The sequence below is a fragment of the Pelophylax lessonae genome, assembly GCF_965119305.1.
Source record: "Pelophylax lessonae genome assembly, chromosome: 8".
NCBI classification, from domain to species: domain Eukaryota; kingdom Metazoa; phylum Chordata; class Amphibia; order Anura; family Ranidae; genus Pelophylax; species Pelophylax lessonae.
The window spans coordinates 271,756,475-271,780,278 of NC_138775.1; the positions used below are offsets into that span (position 1 = coordinate 271,756,475).

The 23,804-nt window shown below is 46.9% G+C and overlaps 1 protein-coding gene across 6 annotated transcripts in view; it reads right to left on the reverse strand.

Moving 5' to 3' along the window:
- The window catches only part of LRRC7 (leucine rich repeat containing 7), a 597,872-nt gene that overhangs the window by 231,202 nt on the left and 342,866 nt on the right, over positions 1 to 23,804 (reverse strand). For all 6 annotated transcript variants that reach the window (XR_014225588.1, XM_082265612.1, XM_082265611.1 and 3 more), the window contains exon 7: positions 10,966 to 11,022. Coding sequence is in view for 5 of the 6 variants with exons in the window: in XM_082265612.1 (XP_082121738.1) it covers positions 10,966 to 11,022 (57 nt within the window). In the remaining variant the exon portion in view is untranslated. The remainder of the gene's footprint in view (positions 1 to 10,965; positions 11,023 to 23,804) is intronic.

Consider the following 23,804-nt stretch of genomic DNA (forward strand, 5'->3'; position numbering starts at 1 on the left):
GTCATGCAGACCCTTTGCCGTGAGGTGCAGAAGAATGAAAGGCTTGAGAAGAAGTTGCAGGAAGTGAAAGATATGTTGGTTATGACTAAAGAATGTATGCAAAGTAATGCATGTCGAGTAGTTGCCTTAGAGGAAAAATGTAAAGTAAGAACAATGATTGCAGATCACACATGGAATCCTGAAAACATGCTCCATTCTTCAGATAAGTAGGTGTCTTATTATGAAGATAGTGATTGTAACAGAACCGCCACCCACACTGTACTTGTGGACTTTCGTCAGTATACGGCTTCCTCCCAGTCGTGAACATAGATATCAGATTTCCCCCCATACAAAGCTAGCCGACAACTTAGCTTGTATACGTTTTGGAACCTTCTCTTTTATTGAACAACGCACACAGTTTATATACAGCATGGACATCCCCCTCCTAATCAGATTACCACACACAGGTCAGGGGTTGCCTGATTACATTATCATATGCAGATGAAATTGTATACAGAAATAGAATTAACCTGAACTAATTAAAAATAGCCACAGAAACAATATGTGAATTCATTAACAATGGAACAGACAGGCTTAACAGAATCCACATCACACCTCAATAGACAAACAATAGGGAGAGCCTGTCTCTGACAATGAAGTACAATACACATTATCATAAGTGTAAACACAGAACCCATTTGAAGCAATCCAAACCATTTCTTAGTGTCCATTAAGTATCTGTCTTTCACTCCCAGTGACGGTGAGTACCGTCACAGTGAAGATTTGGATGAGTGTCATTCACGTCCAATAAGCACACAACAGAGAAAAAGGAAAATAAATTGTGAGCATGGTGGAGAGAATGTTTTTTTGGATAGTGCTCATGATGAACTAAATGAAGTGGTAAAGGGGTATAATCAAACTGAGCTCAAGGAGCAGCTTGCAGTGGTGACTGAGTGTTTTGAAGACACTGCAAGCAAGGCAAATTATTTAGGAAATAGGGCATTTAAAGTTAAACCTGCAGTGGCTTTGAAGTGTGTTCTCTGTAGGCAGAGCTGAAGATTTGAGTGAGTGGTGTACAGCCCCCAACAAAGGAAAAAGGCCCAAAGCCTGTAAGCAAATGTAGGACATGTGACACTGTTACTTCCCATTAGCGGCAAGCTGAAGATCTGATCAGCTATGGCCAAATTGAGTCAGATACAAGGAAGGCAAGGCCTATGGTCTCCAGGGGACACATGTGGATTGATTTACTTAGGGTGGGGGTCCCTAGAGAGGAAATATATGGGATTTCTACACCAGCATTGCTTAAGAAGTGGAAGCAAGTGGTTGGGAATGGTAGATTCAGTCACATTAAGTGTGTTTGTTGTCATAGAATGGAACACATTGCTAGAGAGTACTATGCTGTAAAGACACAGAGAGACATGCAAGCTTATTCTATTCGTTGGAAGTCAATGCCTTTCCGTGAAAGTGCTACAAGGCAACAGTGGGCACCCTACAACAGTTTTGCAGTTTAAAAATATGCAGATTGAGATATGTGAGCAGTGAGCTATGGTTTTTGGCACAGGTGGAAGGAACATACAGTATAATGTCGCTATATAGGAAGTCTCTTTTACTACAATCACCAGTAGAGGATAGGCAGCCATGTTTCCTGTGATTTCCTCATTGAAACACAAGCAATGAATTCCAGAAAAATAGACGCTGCTCTGAAGACAGCCATCGTTTCCTGCCTGCCTAGAGCCTAATAAGGGCTGGTAAAGGTGTGTGATGTCAGCGGGTGTCCGAAGTGCTCTAGGCAGTCAGTCCAGGAAGTGTCCTTCTCCCAGGTACCTTAGGTAACATACTCCCAAAACACATTGGGTATGCCACGTTTCTAAATAATTAGGACTTAAAGCGGGGTTCCACTTATTTTTGTGTTTATTAAAAGTCAGCAGCTACAAAAAGGTGTAGCTGCTGACTTTTAGACCGCATTCACACTAGTCCGACTTGGACCGCGACTTGTCAGCCTGACAAGTCGCGGTCCGTTACGCTCCCATTGTGCGGTAAAGGAGCCGTTCTAATAGGAGCGACACCAGTTGCTCCGACTTAGAAAAAGGGTCCTGTACTACTTTGGGGTGACCCGGAGGCGACTTGCATAGACATTCATTTAATGAAGTCCATGCAAGTCGCGCCGAAGTCGCACTGCACGCGACTTCACAGGTCGCCCCCTAAGTCGGAGTGACGCAGTGTGAACCGGCACTTAATGATCACTTACTCACCTGTCCCCCGATCCGGCCGCCCGAAGCCTCGATCCTCTCCTCTTGGTGGCGCTGGCATCTCTAATGTGGGTACCCAGCTGTGACAGCTTGCGGCTTCACAGCTAGGTGCACACTGCGCATGCGTGAGTTGCACTGCATGTTGCGAATGGCCAAGCAATCTTCTGGGACCTGTGACGTGTCCCAGAAGATTGCAGGGAGGGGGAGAGAAGAACTTTCGCTCAAGCCGCCCAGGTGGCCCGAACAGAAGTGGGAGAGGGTAACTGTCAAATCCAGGTACCTGCTACCCCCCCCCCCAAAAAAAAAAAATGACATACCAAATGTGGCATGTCAGGGGGTCAGCAGTATTTAAAGCAGAAGTTCCACTTTTGGGTGGAACTCTGCTTTAGTGAATACCTTAATTGTACAATTGTTGTACTGGGTGCTCATCACTACACATCAACAGAGTTGGTAAATATGATAGGATCATAAGAAGAAGAGCCAGATAATGACATCCCCTCTGTTTCTCTCATGACAGTTTTCCTTTAAAAAATAAAAAGCTTTGTTTGCTATAGTGTTTCATTCATGTTGCAGCTTTTTATTACCAAGCTCTAATTGACTATGGCAGTTAAAATTACTTTTCGTTTTCTTACTCTTAAAGCCTTCCCATCAAACTGTCAAGGTGGAGAGAAATCAACAAAGCCAAGGAAGGAGAACTAGCTTAAAATTATGGGAAAACTTTATAGCCCTATAAAACAAGCATATTTTATAAGGGTCGATGCTAAAAGTTTAGATAATAAAAAATATTTTAATGCTTTTCAAAAGGACAGCCAGAACTCACGGTTTGTTAACCAATTAGGATTTTATGGATAGAATTAAAATAAAAAAAAAAAAAACGAACAAAGCCTGTCCTCAAAATGATCCACGATTGCCGGAAACGGCTGCAGCTTTTTAACCTGACTTGAGTGACATCACTGACTTACCATGCCTTGTTCTATGTTTCCTGGAGGTCACCATCTTTGTAGAGGAGCAGAGCTTTTCAGCTCTAGATCAGAGCTGCCCCCCCCGATGACTAATAATCAAATGATTGGTGGGGTACAGTGGTGGCTGGTGCTCCAGGGGCCGGGGGGGCGTCAGACGTACCACATCATACCCCCCCCCCCCGGACCACACCAGCTCCAACCCGCACTGCCCCCCCCACCGGTCGCCAGCTCACTCACCCTGGGCAGGCAGAGGGGGCGGCAAATTCCCCCTGCGTCTCCTCCCTCCTCCTCCACTCCTTGGCCAGTAGCATGGCTTTTTCTTTCAGCCAATCAGGAAACGGGTCTCAGAACCTGTTTCCTGATTGGCCAGGAGGAGAATTAGTGTGGCAATAGCGAATATTCATTTGCTATTGTCACACAACTGGGTGGGCTCAGGGCGCAGTGCTCTGCGCCCCGAGCCCACCCTTTTTTAAAGTCTATTAGAGCCTCTGGCTCTAATCACGTGCTTTAAAAAAAAAAAAAAATCCAGTTGGAATCCATGTGTCCGGCGCCCCGCATGTAGATTAGGGGGCCGGACTCATGGATAGGGGGGGCGCCCCCAATGGAAGGGCCGTCACTAGTGTGGTACTAAGCAAGAATCAGCAAGAGAGGCGCTTAAGAACGACTCTCCCCTCCTTATCGATATAACACAACGGGGAGGTGTTCTTAGGATTCTTTTCCACCTTTAGTTCAAGCCAAACCCGAACACTCTGGCGATGCACAGCAATTTTTCTTTGCAGTATACAGTATAGCATTATAAAAGATCTGGGACACCTTTGGGTGCCCCAAAGAGAGTAGTAATGCGCCCAGTGCCCCTCCTATCCAGGTGTGACAGGGAGGCCACACGGGCCCCCTGGAGCGTGGGGAGCCACAGTCTGGTCTGAATAATGTATCTGGGTTTCAAACCCGGACACATGATTTAAAATCTGGACTGTACAGGTCAATCCAGAACAGGTGGTAACCCTAGGTGTTCTATAGTCCAGGAGGAGACTACTCAAACTGGCCTTACAGCACTGCTTGGGATTTCAGTACAGCAGAAGCAGTGTTGTGGACAGTGCCGGGACAAGGCCATCCAGTGCCCAGGGCAAAGATGCCAAACTGCACCCCCTCCTTCCCTTAGGGTTTAGGGTCAGGGCACCCAAATCCCAGCAATAAACCATTGCGCCCAGGGCTGGCAACCCTTCTGCCCATCCCTTGCCCCGGCCCTGGTTGTGGACTCACTACAGGAAGTTAGTAGCTCCCTGGATTTCTGGGAGATCAACAAGTATTTTCAGTACATTGCAAAAGAGAAAACATATGGAAGTATGCATGTATTGCAGAGATGTGTTTGATTTTTTTTTCCTATCGCATACACTTGACTTCCGAAAGATTTACCCCCCTTCATGACCAGGCCATTTTTTGTGATACAGCACTGCATTACTTTAACTGACAATTGCGCGGTCAATGCTGTACCCAAATAACATTTATGTAATTTTTTTCCCCACAAATAGAGCTTTCTTTTGGTAGAATTTGATCCCCATTGCGTTTTAATTTTTTGCACTATAAACAAAAAAAGACCGACAATTATGGAAAAAAAAAAAAATATATATATATATATATATATATATATATAATTTTTTTTTTCTTTACTTTCTGCTCTAAACCATATCCAATAAAATTGAAAAAATAAATCAAATTTCTTCATAAATTTAGGCCAATATGTATTCTGCTACATGTTTTTGGTAAAACAAAATCCCAGTAAGCATATATTGATTGGCTTACAGGAACGTTATAGCGTCTACAAACAATGGGATATATTTATGTAATATTTGTAATGGCGGTGATCAGCGACTTATAGCGGGACTGCGATAGTGCGGTGGCCAATCAGACACTCTTTACTCTTTTGACACTTTTTGGGAACCATTGACACTAATATAGTGATCAGTGCTAAAAATATACACCATCACTGTACTAATGACACTGGCTGAGAAGGGGTTAAACATCTAGAGCGATCAAAGAGTTAACTGTGTGCCTAGCCAGTGCTTTTGTGTACTGTTAGGTGCTTTGCAGAAACACAAAATCCATCTCTTCCCCCCTGTCCGAATGGAGATCTGCCTTGTTTACATAGGCAGATCTCAGTTCTGTGTGTTTTACCGACGACTGGCGGGTGCCGACGGACATTGAGTGCCCGGGACCCACAGATCGGCTTCTGCTGTGAATAATCGTGCCCCCTGCAGACAGAAGTGCAGAATCATGTATATACATGCAATTCTGCACAGGAGAGTCGCCCTGTAGCAGTAAAACTGCTATGGGGCGGTCTTTAACCCTCCTAGCGGTATCCCCGAGCATGACTCGGGGTGAATTTTCTATGCTATTATCGGTATCCCCGAGTCACGCTCGGGGTGGATGGGCAGAGCGCGCAGCGGTCTCTTACCTTCTCCTGGCGATCCAGCGATGATCAGCGATATGTATGTATGTATGTATATATATATATATATATATATATATATATAATATATAAATATATATATATATATAATATAACGCATGAATTATAATCTAATCAATAATATAATTTTATTATATATATATATATATATATATATATATATATATATTATATTATTGATTAGATTATAATTCATGCGTTTGTGTTTCAAATTTATCACATCTGGGATGTCTACTAGAGTCTTGTTTTGGTCAGGTTTAAGTCAGTAATTACTAAGAATTGTAGGCCTATAATACATAACGCCAAATTTCCATGAAAAGAATTGTACCGCTTTTGGTACAGAATTCCTGACATAATCATACCACCAGAGAGGTTAAGGCGGTTGCATCCTCACAACAAAAAAAAAAACACAAAAAAAAAAAAACCTGCAGGACAAAGGCATAATAAGCTAGTATGCATAATGAGACGTATGCGTCTCTTCTGTGAGTGTCCGGAGCCATGATGACATCATGCGCATGTGCGGGAGTTTACTTTTCGTCAAGGAGCCGGCAAAGAGCTCTGAAGGTCCGCCGGACCTTCAGAGCGAAAGCATGCAGGGCGAATATCTCCTAAACCGTGCAGATTTAGGAGATATTCATTTTACCTACAGGTAAGCCTTATTATAGGCTTACCTGTAGGTAAAAGTTTTATGGCGGAGTATACTACCGCTTTAAGTGATTATTCACAGTATCTGGATACCCTAGGTGTATATGGTCTGCATAGTTTAGTTTTTCCTAAGGAGGAATTTCAGGGATGGATATTTTATATAGTTACATTGTTCCATCTTGATCAGTGTTAACTATGTATATATCTTACCTGGCCCCTGTAAGCTGGAAATCACTAAAGTAGACACCACTACTCCAGGGACCTCCACTTGCTTCCGTGTCCTGTGCTAAGTGGCTGACCTGCTGCATTGTGAACACAGGAGGTTGGCCGCCATTCAGAGAATGCTTTGCATTTTTTTGAATGAATGCAAAGAGTTCTCTGCTTGGACAAGGTGAAGAGCGTGATGTCACCACCCTGCATCTCCACCTCGTCCACTCAGGGAGCGCTTTGCATTCATTCAGAGAATGCAAGGCATTCTCTGAATGGTGCTCATGCCAAGCAGCTGACCTCCTGTTTTTTTCTTTTTTAAAGCGCGTGGTGTGTGAAACACACTCAGACTAACACCCGGAGCAAAAAAAAAGTGCACACACAAAAAATGGAACACAAAAAGTGCACAGGGGTGTGCGACTGCTCCACCTCTGAAGAGCATGGACCCTGACCCTGATCCCCCGGAGCACAAGACTGCAGAAGGGTACTGAGGTACTCACTGGTCCCCCTGGCCAAAATCAGGCAGACCCCGTTCTCTAGGAGGACTGCCGAAACAGCCCACCTGAAGGGAGACCCCATGAGAGAGGGAAAACTAAGCCAGAAGGCCATATCCACCCCATCCCAAGACTTTTAGGGTAGGCCCGAGGACCCACACTCTACTAATCACTAATAAAGTGCACTCATGCAAAGTGACAAACACACAAAGAAAAATACACACAAACAAATAAAAAGTGGGGAAAGGGAAGTGCATAAAGTGCCAAAGTGCAATACCTTGGCAAGCCCTTCGGCCAGGTATAAAAAATTCCTCTGGTCCCAGCCAAAAGAGGCAGGTGTGAAAAAAGTGTGTAGGTGCAGTGACCAAAGTGCTGCTGACCTCCTGAATTCAGAATGCAGCAGGGCAGCTGCTCAGAATTTGATCAGGAAGCTGGTGAAGATCACTGGAGTAGTGGTATCCATACAGTGATTTCCAGCTTCTAGAGAGATCCCACAGGTATGGTATATCCATACCTTGAATTTTTCTTTAACTTGTCTACATTTTAAACCTTTTTAACAATGCTGTTTATTTAGGCCAAGTTTTTGCACGCCAGAGATAATCAACAAAATTAAATATCTAGTAGTGTGGGAGATCACGACACTTAGTTTATCCTATCCTAGTTTGAAATTTTGCAACAAAAAAAAACAGCAGTCCAACTTTCCAGTCTTTCACAATGTGCTCTGATAAATGAGTTTAATAGATCAGGAACAAAATGGCCAAAGAATGTTTATTTAATGAATTAATAGAACTATTGTCTATTCTGTCTCCATGCTTTCTCAGTTATCATCTACTCTTTGTGGAAGTCTTATAGCTTATGTCCAGTCAAAGAAGATACTTTGTACAAAGTGAATCTTGAGTTTTAGGTCCTCAGTCAATGCACCTTTCATCTGTAATCTTCATTATATTTAGCCTTCAGGCAGTGAAAGACCAACACTTCCTGTTGAGGGGACCGGTTAACTCTGCCTGCTCAATGTCCTCCAGGTGACTGGTCTTCTCGATGCCTCCTTATAGTATCATTTCATGCAGTGTTGACATAATCATGCCAGTGCCACCTAAATCAGTGGGTGATTTGTAGAAATGATATCACTGGACTAATAGGAGTGAGGTATTGATATTCCTGGCTATATATTAGAATCCAGCCTTCATTCACAGGGGCTGATGTGCAGTGAAGGTGCCATGTAGATGTTCTCCTCTTGAGCTGCCATCTCTCTGATGGTCTCTTGGAGAATACTCAGTGGAATGCAAAATTCTGGGGTGGGTTTTGAGGAGTACCCAATACAAAAGTTCATGACACAAAGTTAAAATTGAAGGGTTCATTGAACAAAGTTATGTAAACTGTCGGCATAGTAGACTACACTGACAGTCTGCATTAAGTCCCGGTGTGACAGTTTGGATCAAACCCTTACATAAGTATCCTAATTGTATCGAATTGCTCATTCATACCTAAGGTTTTAGTCTTGAGAAGGGGGGAGGCATTTCTCCCGAAACCTGTTGGCGTCATCTGAAACCTGAAAATTCAATAAACACTTCGATTTGACCTTTTTGTGTCATGAACCTTTGTACTGGGTGCTCCTCAATGCCCACCCCAGACTTTTATCTAAATCATTGGGCATGTATATTCAATTTAGCATTGCTTATGCCTACTCAGCTGTACCCAGCCCCACCTACAGCCAACCCTTCTGCCTCTACATTATGTGTGCAAGCTGAAGACTCATGAGAAATATTGTTCTGCAGGGTTCCCTATGCACCAGGATGTCAAGTTGGACGAGATGGAGAACCCCCCTCCCGATTGCCAGAATAAAAAGCCATCTGATGATATCATTGGCCACAAAACCAGCATTGCAGAACTAGGGGGAAAGGTAATGAAATATTGTTTTGGAACCCTACAGTGCAATTACAGAAAAAAGGGTGTAGAGAAATATAAGAATATGGCTGGAGATTAACTTTGAACACTTCTCTCTTTTGCATTCATCTCTATGGCTCCTTTTTTAACACCTCTTCTGGCTGATCTCCATGCTCCTCTACCACCATTATTTCTAATTTTGCTATTTTATCTCTGCCATCTAATTATACCTACAACTTCCCAATTTTTTTAAAACCTGGAACTCTTTGTAAAGCCTCGTACACACGTACCGATCGTCGGCCGACCGATCGGCCGTCTTTTGTCCAGGGATGTCCTGTCCGCTGAAAAGTGCAAAAGACTGCACATGAATTTTGTCGGCCAACAACAGCCGACTGCAGAAGTGATGTCATGTGATGGTTAACTTTCGTGTGCTTTTTCTTCTCTTAGCATGCCCAGTCTTGCAAATCTGCTGATTGTCGACCGAATTCTGTACTGACTGAGGAACAATCGGCCGTTCTGGTGTTGGCCAACAAAAATTTTAATGCCTGCACAACAGATTCTGCTGTTGGCTGTCGGAAGCATCATACTAACAAGCCTACAATCGGCCGATCGGTCGTCGGCCGAATATTTACGGCCGACAATCGGTACGTGTGTACGGGGCTTTAGACGAGATGGAGAACCCTCCTCCCGATGGCCAGAACAAAAAGCCATCTGATGATATCATTGGCCATAAAACCAGCATTGCAGAACTAGGGGTAAAGGTAATGAAACATTGTTTTGGAACCCTACAGTGCAATTACAGAAAAAGGGTGTAGAGAAATATAAGAATATGGCTGGAGATTAACTCTGAACCCTTCTCTCTTTTGCATTCATCTCTACGGCTCCTTTTCATCTGGCTCATCTCCATGCTCCTCTACCTCCATTATTCCTAATTTTGCTATATTATCTCTGCCATCTAATTATACCTACAACTTCCCAATTTTTTATAAACCTGGAACTCTTTGTAACTCTTTTAGCATATTCCATAAATACCAACAGCCAGCTCCTTGCTGCCTACTTACCAAGATGTTTGGGGAAAGATTAAATGGCTACATCACTCTTCCACATTCATAACATTCTATTTTCATTCCCACAAAAGATTCAGGTTGCCCTTGTCCCACAAATCTGCATGGATCCCAGGCATCAGAAACTTCTGCATCCAGAAGGAAGAGATTGTATACATCTACATGCTATTGCTGGAAGCCACCAGTAACCCACTACTCAGAGGATAACACCTGGAAGCCCTATGTTAAAAAAACAACAAGCTAGAGGGCAAGGCATAAAGATTTAATCACTCTGTGGCCTTGGCTGTGACACAGGTGTAATGATCAGCCTTGAACCTTCACCATCTGCTAGCCATAGCTCAACCCTGCAGCTCAGGTCTCTGCTTTGCACACCTGACCCTCATTAACTGCTTACAAATTGAGCTCAAACTTCCATTTGTCTGTTTTCTTATGCAAGAAAAGGGTCTGATTGTCTCTGACTTCTGTATGGCTGTCCATGCCTTAGATTTTCCGGTGAAAGGTTTCGACTGCGTTTGTACTCAGCCAATCTTGATGTTTGATCTGTTAGCTCTGCTATTGGCAGTCTGTGCTCTGTCTGTCTGTAACATGGACTCTGTTTTTCTGCATCTGACCTGGCCATCATCAGCCTACTGACTCTGTTATTACCTGCTGTAACTTTTAGTACTTATCTGAAGACTCTAGCTTCTGTGTTGCCCATTGTTGGTCTTTGCATCTGCCAATATAGAGGGTCTTTCAAACACTTGGTCAATGGGGTTGGGGAACATGCTACTGGCAGGAAGCAAAGCACTTTAACCCAAAAATACCAGTGTTGTGTTGTCATTACTTTGACTGCCTAAAATAGTTGAAAAGTGAAACTTGATAGGTTGCTAGGAGTTGCATTTTTTTACCCAATAATTGCTCATTGTAATAATTAGTCTTGCGCCATATTTATGAGCAAATTTAACCCATTTTAAGTACCATGCATAATCAAAAAAAGACACAAAACATTTCCAGTCTTTCAAAATAATCACTTACTTTGGTAATGTTTTCAAATGATTTTCTCTTAATTCCAATATCCGCAATTTACTGAGTCTGAAAAAAAAAACATAAAATGTATGTTGTTATGGAAACAAGCACATTATTACATTAATGGCCTTCTACCGAAAGTCTTTGTTTAGCTTTCAGGCCCATCTGTTGTCGTGGACTAGATCAGGGGGATCCAAACTTTCTAAATAAAGGGCCTGTTGTTTGTCCTTTAGACTTTAGGGGGGCCAGATTATGTTCAGTGGGGGTAGAAAATGTCCCAACATCAGTGAGAGTCAACAATGTTTCAGGCTTGGTGGTCGGTTACATAGTGACTGTGGCCCATCATTGATATTACTGGGAGGAATAGTGTTACATCATTGGTAGTACTGGGAGAAATAGTGCCCCATCATTGGTATTACTGGGAGGAATAGTGCCCCATCATTGGTATTACTGGGAGGAATAGTGCCCCATCATTGGTATTACTGGGAGTATAGTGTTACATCATTGGTATTACTGGGAGGAATAGTGTTACATCATTGGTATTGCTGGGAGGAATAATGCCCCTTATTGATATTACTGTCACGGAACCATGAACCAGACGTACAACAACAGATAAGTGAAAATAAGAAAGCTTTATTGAAAAACAAGCTATAAAGCAAAAGTCCAAACGGATGGCGAAACCGATGCAGAGTCTTTGCGAAGCCAGGGGACAGGAACCAGCAGGGTAGTCAGACGAAGCCAGGAACAGGAACCAGAAGTAGCAGCAGTCTTAGTAGCATGTGAACACAGGAGGACCAAGCAGGGAACTGAAGCCACAGACCTCCTATATATATGAGCTAGGTATCCAGCTCCTCCCAGTGGGAAGGAGGAGCCGCAGGGTGGGAGGCTACAAGAAACCCAGAAACCAAGATGGCCGCCAGCACATGTCAAACGAAGGAGAACAGCAAGAAGGTAAGACCATGACAGTACCTCCCCCTCAAAGGCCCCTCCTCCGCGGAGTAAAGAACGGTTTCTGAGGGAAGCGTGCGTGGAAGGCTCGGAGCAAGGCAGGAGCATGGACATCTGCGGAGGGAACCCAGGAACGCTCCTCTGGACCATAACCACGCCAATGAACCAAAAACTGCACCCGACCGCGGACCAGGCGTGAGTCCAGGATATTGCTCACCTCATACTCCTCACGATTGCCCACTTGGACCGGACGAGGCCGAGGAACCGAGGAAGTGAAACGATTACACACCAGAGGCTTCAACAGGGAGACATGAAACACGTTGGAGATCCGCATGCCAGGAGGAAGCGCAAGGGCATAGGCTACCGGGTTTACCCTGCGAAGCACTCGGAAGGGACCAACAAAGCGAGGCGCCAGCTTGGGAGTGGGCACTCGAAGGTTGAGGTTGCGGGTGGACAACCATACACGGTCTCCGGCCTGGTAGGAAGGAGCAGGCGCTCGTCTGCGATCAGCCTGGAGTCTCTGGCGCTGTGCAGAGACCTCAAGGGACTTCTGGATCTGTACCCAAGAAGCACGTAGGACGGAAAGGTGATCCTCCACAGCTGGAATATCCTGGGGAGAGAATACCTCCGGTAACACGGCAGGTTGGAACCCATAGTTGGCCATGAAGGGAGACGTCCCAGAGGAAGAGTTCACCGCCGTGTTCCTGGCAAACTCAGCCCAAGGCAGGAGGTCAACCCAATTGTCTTGGTGATCGGAGACATAGCAACGAAGGAATTGCTCCAAGGCCTGATTGGAACGTTCTGCGGCCCCATTGGACTGAGGGTGGTAGGCCGAGGAGAAGGAGAGATGAATCCCCAACTGGGAGCAAAAGGCGCGCCAGAACCTGGACACAAACTGACTCCCCCGATCCGACACAATCTCCTTGGGCAAACCGTGCAACCGGAAGACCTCCCTGGCAAAAATCGTGGCCAACTCCTGTGCAGAGGGTAACTTCTTGAGAGGAACACAGTGACACATTTTGGAAAACCGATCCACAATCATGAGAATGACCGTATGGCCTCGGGATGCAGGGAGGTCCACAATGAAATCCATCCCCAGGTGTGACCATGGGCGCTCCCCGGTGGCTAAGGGTTGCAGAAGGCCCAACGGAAGGTGCCGAGGGGACTTACTCTGGGCACAAACGGAGCATGCAGCTACATATGCGGCGATGTCGGAACGTAGGGAAGGCCACCAGAACAGACGTGAAACAGCCCAGGACAGCTGATTCTTTCCAGGATGCCCCGTGGTCTTGGAGTTATGGTAGGTTCGCAACAACCGAGTGCGCAACTCCTCAGGCACAAAACATCTGCCGTTGGGTCTCCCAGAGGGAGCACCAGATTGAGCCGCCAAAATCTGCTCACCCAGGGGAGAGGTCAGGCTGGTGCGAATGGCAGCCAGGATCTGATTCGGAGGTATGACCGAAGTCGGAATCGACTCCTCCCTGGACAGGTCGGAGTACTGCCGTGATAAGGCATCAGCCCTGATGTTCTTGGAACCGGGTAGGTAGGAGACCACGTAATTAAAACGTGACAAGAACAGAGCCCATCTGGCCTGACGTGGTGTCAATCTCTTGGCCTCAGAGAGGTAGGTCAGATTCTTGTGGTCCGTCAGGATGAGGACCGGAACCACCGAACCCTCGAGCAAGTGCCTCCATTCTTTGAGAGCCTGCACGATGGCCAATAACTCCCTGTCACCAATCTGGTAGTTGCACTCCGCGGAAGACAGTTTCCGGGAGTAAAACCCACAAGGAAGCAGAGGACCCTCTGGTGTTCTACGCTGAGACAGAAGGGCGCCTACTCCCGTCTCAGACGCGTCCACCTCGAGGACAAAGGGCAACCCAGGGTTGGGATGCGACAGAATCGGAGCCGACACAAAGGCGGACTTTAGAGCCTCAAAAGCTCGGATGGCCTCGGGCGGCCAGACCTGGGAATTACTGCCCTTCCTGGTCAGATCCGTGAGAGGCTTGGCTAGCATGGAAAAGTCCCTGATGAACTTCCGATAATAATTGGCGAAGCCCAAAAAGCGCTGCAGGGAGCGAAGACCACTGGGCTGGGGCCACTGTAAGACAGCCGAAACCTTCTCAGGATCCATGGAGAACCCCTCAGCGGAAATGATGTAACCTAAGAAGGTTACCTGGGATCGGTGAAATTCGCATTTCTCAAGCTTACCGAACAGCTTGTTCTCTCGTAACCGTTGCAACACTCGTTTGACATCCAGAATGTGGGTCTCCATGGACTCAGAATATACCAAGATGTCATCCAGGTAGACCACCACACACTGCTGCAACAGGTCACGGAAAACATCGTTGATGAATTCCTGAAAGACTGCGGGCGCATTGCACAGCCCAAAGGGCATAACCAAGGATTCATAATGACCGGTCCTGGTGTTAAACGCGGTCTTCCACTCATCGCCCGCCTTGATCCTTACGAGGTTATATGCCGCCCTCAGGTCGAGTTTGGTAAAGACCGTGGCCCCTTTAAGGCGATCGAACAGCTCGGAAATCAAGGGTATCGGGTAAGCGTTCTTGATCGTGATGCGATTGAGACCCCTGTAATCGATGCAAGGCCTCAACTCACCGCCCTTCTTTTTCACAAAGAAAAATCCAGCCCCTGCCGGGGACGAGGATTTGCGAATGTGTCCACGTGAAAGCGCCTCCCTCACGTACTCCTCCATGGCCTCATTCTCCGCTACCGACAGTGGATAGACTTTGCCACGAGGAGGAACGGCACCAGATTGTAACTCGATGGCACAATCGTATGGGCGGTGCGGAGGTAGGGCAACCGCGCGCACCTTATCGAATACATCCCGGTACTCCTCGTATTCAGGGGGCAACAGAGAGTCCGAGGAAGTACACAGCAACTTGACAGGCCCATGGATGCAACTAGCCCCACACTGCGGTGACCACGAGAGGATCTCGGCCGATCTCCAATCGAAAATCGGATTATGCTCCTGGAGCCAGGGGTACCCCAAGACCACCGAGTAGTGTGGAGACTAAATAACCTGGAAGCAGACCGACTCTCTGTGGACGGCACCAATGGCTAACCCCACTGGAAGGGTCTCATGAGTCACGTGTGGCGGCAGAAGGGGTCTGCCGTCTATCGCCTCAAGAGCCAGAGGAGAACCTCGAGCCTGCAGAGGAATGGAATTGGCGGCAGCGAACGCACTATCAATGAACAAACCACCAGCACCAGAGTCCACCAACGCCTGGGTCGTCACCGAGCCCCCGACCCAGGAAAGGACAACAGTGATCAGTGGTTTGTCAACACGGGAAACCGGGGACGAGGAGACTCCACCCAAGATCTGCCCCCGACAGGATCTCAGGTGCGAGCGTCTCCCTGGACGGTTCGGACATGCCAACCGAAAATGCCCGCCGAGACCACAGTACATGCATCGGCCCTCGCGTCTCCGGAGTACCCTCTCCCCCTCGGACAGGCGAGCAAACCCCAGCTGCATGGGTTCACCCCCAGACAAGTCATCCCCAGGAGGCGTGGGAGGAGAGGGAGGCACGGGTGGGACAACAAAGGTAGGCGCCAATCTGTTAGGAGGCCTCCGCAGACTCTCCTTAAAGGAAGGTCTCTCCCTGAGTCTGGTGTCAATCAAAATCAGGAAAGAAATAAGAGACTCGAGCTCCACTGGTAGGTCCTTAGCTGCAACCTCATCCTTCAAGGCATCCGAGAGACCATGAGAGAAAGCAGCGACCAGAGCCTCATTATTCCAGCCCACCTCTGCTGCCAGGGTACGAAACTCAATGGCGTATTCAGCTACGGATCGTGAACCCTGTCTGATGGACATAAGGAGCTTCGCAGCAGAGGCAGCACGAGCCGGCACATCGAATACCTTCCGAAGAGAAGCAACAAAACCGGAAAACTCGGCAACCACCGGATTGTTGTTCTCCCATAAAGGGCTGGCCCAGGCCAAGGCCTTGTCCGAGAGCAGCGAGATTAAGAAGCCCACCTTTGATCTCTCAGTAGGAAAGGCATGTGGCAGCAACTCGAAATAAATGCCCACCTGGTTAAGGAAACCTCGGCACTGAGTTGGCTCTCCCCCAAAGCGCTGTGGAAGGGGGGCAGAACCGGACATACCCCGAAACACCGCAGGCGCAACAACAGGTGTCGGGGTAGACTCTGGCGCAACAACCGGAGCGGCAGTAGGAGCGGACCCAGGAGCGACAACCGACCCATCGGCAACGGGAGCGAAATGAACCGTGCGTTCAAGCAGGGTTTGCAACGCCACGGCGAACTGACCCAACAGGTGATCCTGCTGATCAAGTCTGGCAACCAGCGTGGGTAGTGAGGATGGCCCTGCACCGTCAGAATTCGTGGCCTGTGGTACCGTGCGTTCAAGCAGGGTTTGCAACGCCACGGCGAACCGACCCAACAGGTGATCCTGCTGATCAAGTCTGGCAACCAGCGTGGGTAGCGAGGATGGCCCTGTACCGTCAGAATTCATGGCTTGGTCCTAATGTCACGGAACCATGAACCAGACGTACAACAACAGATAAGTGAAAATAAGAAAGCTTTATTGAAAAACAAGCTATAAAGCAAAAGTCCAAACGGATGGCGAAACCGATGCAGAGTCTTTGCGAAGCCAGGGGACAGGAACCAGCAGGGTAGTCAGACGAAGCCAGGAACAGGAACCAGAAGTAGCAGCAGTCTTAGTAGCATGTGAACACAGGAGGACCAAGCAGGGAACTGAAGCCACAGACCTCCTATATATATGAGCTAGGTATCCAGCTCCTCCCAGTGGGAAGGAGGAGCCGCAGGGTGGGAGGCTACAAGAAACCCAGAAACCAAGATGGCCGCCAGCACATGTCAAACGAAGGAGAACAGCAAGAAGGTAAGACCATGACAATTACTGGGAGGAATAGTGCCCCATCATTGATATTACTGGGAGGAATAGTGCCCCATCATTGGTGGTATTACTGGGAGTAATAGTGCCCCATCCTTGGTATTACTGGGAGGAATAGTGTTACATCATTAGTATTGCTGGGAGGAATAATGCCCCATCATTGGTATTACTGGGAGGAATAGTGCCCCATCATTGGTATTATTGGGAGGAACAGTGCCCCATCATTGGTTTTACTGGGAGGGAAAGCATTACATCATTGCTATTACTGGGAGAAAAAGAGCCCCATCATTGATATTACTGGGAGGAATAGTGCTTCTTCATTGGCATCACTGGGAGGAATAGTGCCCCATCATTGGTATAATTGGGAGGAATAGTGTCCCATCAGTTCTAGCACCCCATCATTGGTATCAGAAGGAGGAATAGTGCCCCATTATTGGTATTACTGGAAGGAATAGTGCTGCATCATTGGTGTCAATGGGAAGAACAGTGCTCTAAGGGCAGGACAAATGCTGTTAAAAGTCCACAGTTTGAAGACCACTGGACTAGGTCATGAGCATTTTAACCGCTACTTGCTATTGCTTGAAAAAAAAGGAAGAGAGTTCTCCAAAGCTTTTAGTATGAGGGCCACATTATACATTTTACCAATATTTGTGGGGCGAAAAAGTCCCGATTAGAGTCTCTCGCTTACTTCAGGGTCCCCAATAGATTCCCTTTTCCATCAGGGTCCCCATCAGGGTTTCCTTTACATCAGAATCCCCATCAGAATCCCCCCTTACATCAGCATCCCTATTAAATTCCCAGCTTACATTAAGGTCCCCATTAGAGTCTGCCCTTACATCAGAGTCTCCCTTAAGTCAGGTCCCCATCATAGTACCCCTTACAGGGTCCAGGTATGGGTTGGGGGTTGAAGCATAGGAAGCCTCTGCTTACCTTAATCCTCAATCTATGCAAATTGAATATATGCCTCTGGGCCGTTGTTTGGAGACCCCTGAGCTAGATAGACACACCCAAATTCTACACTGCTTACCAATGCAGATAACTTCCTTATTTAATTTAGTACAGGCACTTATAAACATCACATGTAACAGAAAGAACAACCAAGTAGACATAACCTTAATTTTTGTATTGAGTGAAGTTCATTAAGGTGGACCTATGAACAAACAGTTAAGTTCCAACAGTCTTGGTGTGGGCCCGTTCACATCTTAACTCATTTTAGTAATACATGCATGGAACCAGTGCTGTATTTTGGCCTAGGCCAACAAGGCCCAGGCCTAGGGCAGCACTTTGCAGGGGGGCAGCAAATAAGCTGCCCCCTCCACCTGAGACTCTTTTGGCCACTGGTTGCTAGAGCCGCCTCTCCCACCTCTCTCTCTCTCTCTCTCTCTCTCTCTTTCTCTCACCCTCCTCTCTCTCTCTCTCTCACCCCCCTCTCTCTTTCTCTCACCCCCCTCTCTCTCAACCCCTCCTCTCTCTCACCCCCTCTCTTTCTCTCTGTCTCACTCCCTCTCTCTCTCTCTTTCTCTCACCTTCCCCCCCCTCTCTCTCTCTCATCCTCTCTCTCCTTTTCACCCCCCCTCTCTCTCCCCCCCCTCTCTCTCTCTATCATCCCCCCTCTCTCTCTCTCATCCCCCCTTCTCTCTCTCATCCCCCCTCTCTCATCCCCCCTCTCTCTCTCTCATCCCCCCTCTCTCTCTCTCATCCCCCCTCTCTCTTTCTCTCTCTCTCTAACCCCCTCTCTCTCATCCCCACCCCCCTCTATCTCTCTCATCCCCCTCTCTCTCTCTCTCATCCCCTTTCTCTCTCCCTCACCCACCCCCTTTCTCTCTCATCCCCCCTCCCTCACCCACCTCTCTCTCTCTCTCTCTCTCTCATCCCCCCTCCCTCACCCACCTCTCTCTCTCTCCAAAACCCTCTCACCCCCCCCCCCCTCTCGTGAGATCTCAGGAGTTCATGCTGGGACTTGGAGTCCTTCAATTTTGGAGGGAGTCACATCCATTTAAAAGGAAGGAGTGGGGCAAATTTAGGAGTCGGAAGGGGGGGCTCCCAATTTTAGTCTTGCCTAGGGCAGCACAAAACCAAAATACACCACTGCATGGAACACTGCACATCACGAGCAGGTGGACTCTGTAGATGAGTTGGGGTGCCATTTAAAAAGTATGGCTATGTGTTGGTGTGAATGGGCTCCAAAATTTTTGAAATAGTTAGTCATGTGGCCACTGGTAAAAGGGAAGGCCACTGTCCAGGCAGAGTTTTAGGTTGATACCTTTAGCATTAACATAAGACTCCAAAGCTACTTTGGAACCAGCAATGTGATCAATACCACAGCATCTGGTTAGATGATTAGAATAGGAGCGAACCACGAAAACCATTTTCTGCCGATAAATAATTTCAGAGCAACTCTGTGACTCATTAGATTTATTGCAAGCTATATTGAAGTAATAGATTTATTAGCTGGTAGATTTTGGTGATAATGCGTTACATGTAAGGAAAGACAAAGATTTTTTTTTTTTAGCAAAATTAATTAGGTTAAAGATTAGGTTAGCATTATCATTAAGGGTTAGGGGGTTAATGATGGTGGTTAAGGGTAGTTTCAAAGCTTACTTTAGGGGTTTGAGCAAGTGGAAGTCATTGGGTGAAGGTTAAAAGTTAATAACTCATTTAAGGGAAGGTTGACTGTAAGGGCTAGGGTTGGGTTCTTGTGCTAGGACCAGGTTCAGTTTGAGGGTCAGGCTTTCGCACATTATACTGAAATCAGCCAGATAATTAAGGGTGCTGCACGAATCCTGATTGTTCACGATGGATAAAATGAATAATATATGTTATCAGGACACTAATATTGCAGTACTTTAATAAATGATCACATAGAAATTTCTTGACCATATGGGGACACTTCATCAGGCATGTGCTTAGGTATTAGGGTTACAACCAGAGTACACTTAAATATCCCAGATGGACTGAAAGGACTCACTTACGGCTCATTCTCACTTGCTTTAGTCTCTCAAGAGCGATCTGCTTTCATAACGCACTTCAGAGAGCATTTAACCCCTTCAACCCTGCATTAGGGCTCTGCAACCGAGCGCATTGCACATGGTTAGAGGGCGACTGCAGAGTGGCCCCATTTACTTGAACGGGTCGCTCTCGCAGGTGCTACGTGCTCCAAAGGCAGCAGGAAGTTTAATTCTCATTGCAGCCAAAAAGCAAAGCATTGCAGGTGTGGCATGTTACACCCCTGGCGGCTGCCTCTGCAACTAAAGGGGGAGCAACCGCTAGTGTGAACAAGCCCTCCGATACCATGGACGCCCAATAACAAATCAATTGCATTAAGCTGCGTTATTGATGTACTGTAGCACTGCCCCATTGAGGACTGCCAGATTCCACACTTACGGGTCCCCCCTGAGTTACCATTACCAACCTTGATATGCACAGTCTCTCACTTTTCCTCCTCGGCTCGCTCCAATAACCAGTCCAGGGGTATGTGGTTGTTTGTGTGTTTGGTTTTTTATAGATTAGGGATGGGAGAAGGGATTAGTGGGTTACTCCGAATTAACTATGCACAATGTGGGAGGACCTCTATCTTTAGGTACAGCCAGGCTGTCGATTCACCCTGCCACTGAGGTGAATCTAGTTTTAAGTCTCTTTCTTAAGACGACTTGATGAACTATATGTTATCTTCAGGACACTCTCCTCAGTATCCTCTCTCTCTTGACTGCCGACGCCCATCCACTGACTATCCTACTCCTGGGGTGGCCCCCCTCAGGTCAGGCCCCTTGACACGAGCCCCTGTACTCACAATACTGTTTTTCCAGGGTCTCCAGTGTCTCCCCACCAATCAGCCCTCCTGGAACTCTGGGTTCAGCATTCGTTCCTCTGGCCCCTGCTACAGAGGAGGAGGCAGCTGCCCCCTTCCCTCCAGGACTCTGCCCTCCAGCCAAAGACCCCAAAGCGCATGTGCTCCTGGCTTTTATACAGTATCCCAGAACGCACCAAGGCGACCCGCCTCTGCCAGTCACCAGGAGTGTATCAAAGCCTATGCATCCATTCGACCAGTTTCCTCCCACCTTCCAACATGCCTCCCTATTGGACCAGCGTGAAACACTCCCTAGACACAATGAATCGCATACTGAGCACAATCAACAGACCTCACTACCAGATCCTGCTCTCTGGTAAGCAAAGAGCAATATAGATTTGCCTGCAGCCCCTCTAGTAAGTAGACAGAGACAAAAAATATACTCTCTCACTAGCACCTACCTAGAAGGGTGCTACATTGACATGTTTTGCACATGTTTGCATCACATTAAATTACGAATTCCAGATGCATCCTTTGGTTTTCTATTGTATAGATCCTTGTACTATTATCTTGACTAGTAGCACTTTCTAAATGCATCTTAAAGAGGAGTTCCAGCCTTTAAAAAAAAAAAATATATATATATATAAAAGTCAGCAGCTACAAATACTGTAACTGCTGACTTTTAATCTAAGGAGACTTACCTGTTCAGGTATCCTGCAATTCCAGCACCCCAAGCCGATCCATCCATGGCACAGGCACCGGCATCTTCACTAAGGGAAACTGGAAGTTTTCTGTTCCCTACTGTTTCCTGTTTCACAGCCTGTTCCCTACTGCTCATGCATGAGTCGCACTGTGCTTTCTAAATGGTCCCGCTGTCTTCTGGGACCTGTGTGTCTCCCAGAAGGCAGCGTGGGGAAAGGAGGAGGGGCTGGAAATTTCGTAGATCACCACACGATTTGTGGTGATCTTACCTGGAAGTTGAAGCGGATACTTGGTTTTGATAGAAATCCGCTCCCCCCCTCCCTTCGAAAGGTGCCAAATATGGCAGCGGAGGGGGGTGAGGAAGCAGGTGAAATGAATGGAGGCATTTGGAGATCATCATCGGATGATTTTGGCGTGAAACAACGTGAAGAGACTCAAACCAGTGTTCATTTCTTCAACAAATTTAACATTGGTACTGGAGATTTTAGTCGACTATAATATGACTAAAAATAAAACAATTCAGATGATGAAAATATGACTATAACTAAAATGGCATTTTAGTCAAAAGACTATGACTAAAACTGAACTCGAAATTTGACTTCAAAATGAACACTGCTCTGCTGGCCTTTTCTAAATCGGCAACACAATTCCATCCCCAACCTGTTAGTGTTGTCAGTTAAAGGTAAACGGGGGTGGTGTTGGGTACTGATCCAGGTAATATGGTTAAACAGGTGGGATCTGAACTACCCTAGTCATGTTCTGAGCATATATACAGTTAGAACAGAAAAATTATTTTGCAATAAGGGGCTTGGCTTCAGTATGACTCATGATCACATGATACTTTTTGGCATACTACACAGATTTAAACTGTTCCCATAACAAATTTACCTATCAGATTTTCTTACGTGCAACTATTTCTGCAGGGTCAGACATAGCCGAACAAACAAAATGTTATGACTATAAATCAGGCATAATTGCAGCAATAATAGAGAATATACAGCATGAAAACACCATTAATCCTTCAAAAAGGACCAAGAAATTGAATGGCAAGCTAACAACATAAGAACTGAAAACCTGCTAACAAATACCCCAGCACCTTGAGACAGTGGGAGGCTCCCCCAAACCAAAAGAAACAAGGGAGGGTGGGAAAAAACTGTCTGATGAGCTCCGACTGAGCTCTGGCACGATCCCCCTCCTCTCTACCCATTACAGGACACACCCTCTGCCTTAAACTCTCCAATCTGATAAACAGAATGCATCATTCTAAATCACCCCACTAATACTTGGCCTATTCTGCAGGCCCCGGTTAATGTTTCACTCAGCTCCAGGCCATCAGGGGAGGACTGGGCCAGGGGGCGGGAGGGGGGGGAAATTGCCCCCTAGGCCGCTCTGATGCCCCGTAAAAAGGCTGCACTGCTTCTGCCACAAACATGCCTAAAGGATTCCTGGTGAAGAGAAGTAGAAAGTCCCCACTGCTGACCTACTGAGTGCGGGTTGAAGACAAGGACTCCTCCCCCCAGCATGGATGGTGTAAACTGTGTCTGAGCCAAGACCAGTTACATGCCCCACTGGAGACTCTCCTCCCCCAGCCAGCCCTGACCAAGCTGTCTCAGCTGCCCCCAACCGCCCCCTGCTGACCAGGTTCGGGAACCCAGGTTCAGTCGGTAAGTAGAGAGTATCTGGAGCAGAGCCTCAGCTTGGAATGGGGGTCAGAAGGAGGATGGGAAGAGGGAGAGTGGGCTGAGTCACTGCACCATGGGCCTCTGGTTTGTACTTTCCTCCTGGGCCGAAAGTTGCCAGTCTGCCCCTGCAGGCCATATATATACTGCCCTGCAGCATTTCTTATTGCTCAGCGGTGGCTGTGCCCAGTTAGTGTTAAAGTAAAGTAGAAAATTAGAAAATGACGCAGCAATAAATCACAAGATAAAAATATCAGCCGTTCCCAAACGAGAATGGGGAGCTATGTTTCCTTTTCTTGTGCTTCATTAATCTTCCCCTAATTGCATATTATAGTGCTGATGGATTGAACAGGGTTTTTTTTTTAACAATAAAGGACCAGAAAATCTTAAAGCAGTACAAAACTGCATCCAAAAAAAAAAAAATCGGGCCTTGGAGAGTTTAACCCCTTCATGCCGATGTAACACAAATATGCGTCCTTTTGTCTTCAAGGGGTTGTAGTGAGATGATGCAGCTGTAGGCATCACCCCAGTACCATTTTTTGGAGCGGAAGGTCGGCTTTCTTGAGATAACAACTGATGCGGCTAATCAGCCGCTCGGCCGTTATCGCAAGCAGTGGGTGGGAACGTCCCCCCACGCCGCCTTTCACCGCTCCGCCCGGGTCTCCCGTCCTACCGGGAGACCTGAACGACCAACCGACACGTCCACCAGCTGGCCGGAGTCCTAAACAAATACAGAATCAGCTATTTTTGGTCTCAAATCTAGTAACCCGGAAGCGACATCATGAAATCACTTCCGGTTACTGGAGCCTTAAAGGCGCCTCATTTAACCACTTCTTTCCCCCTA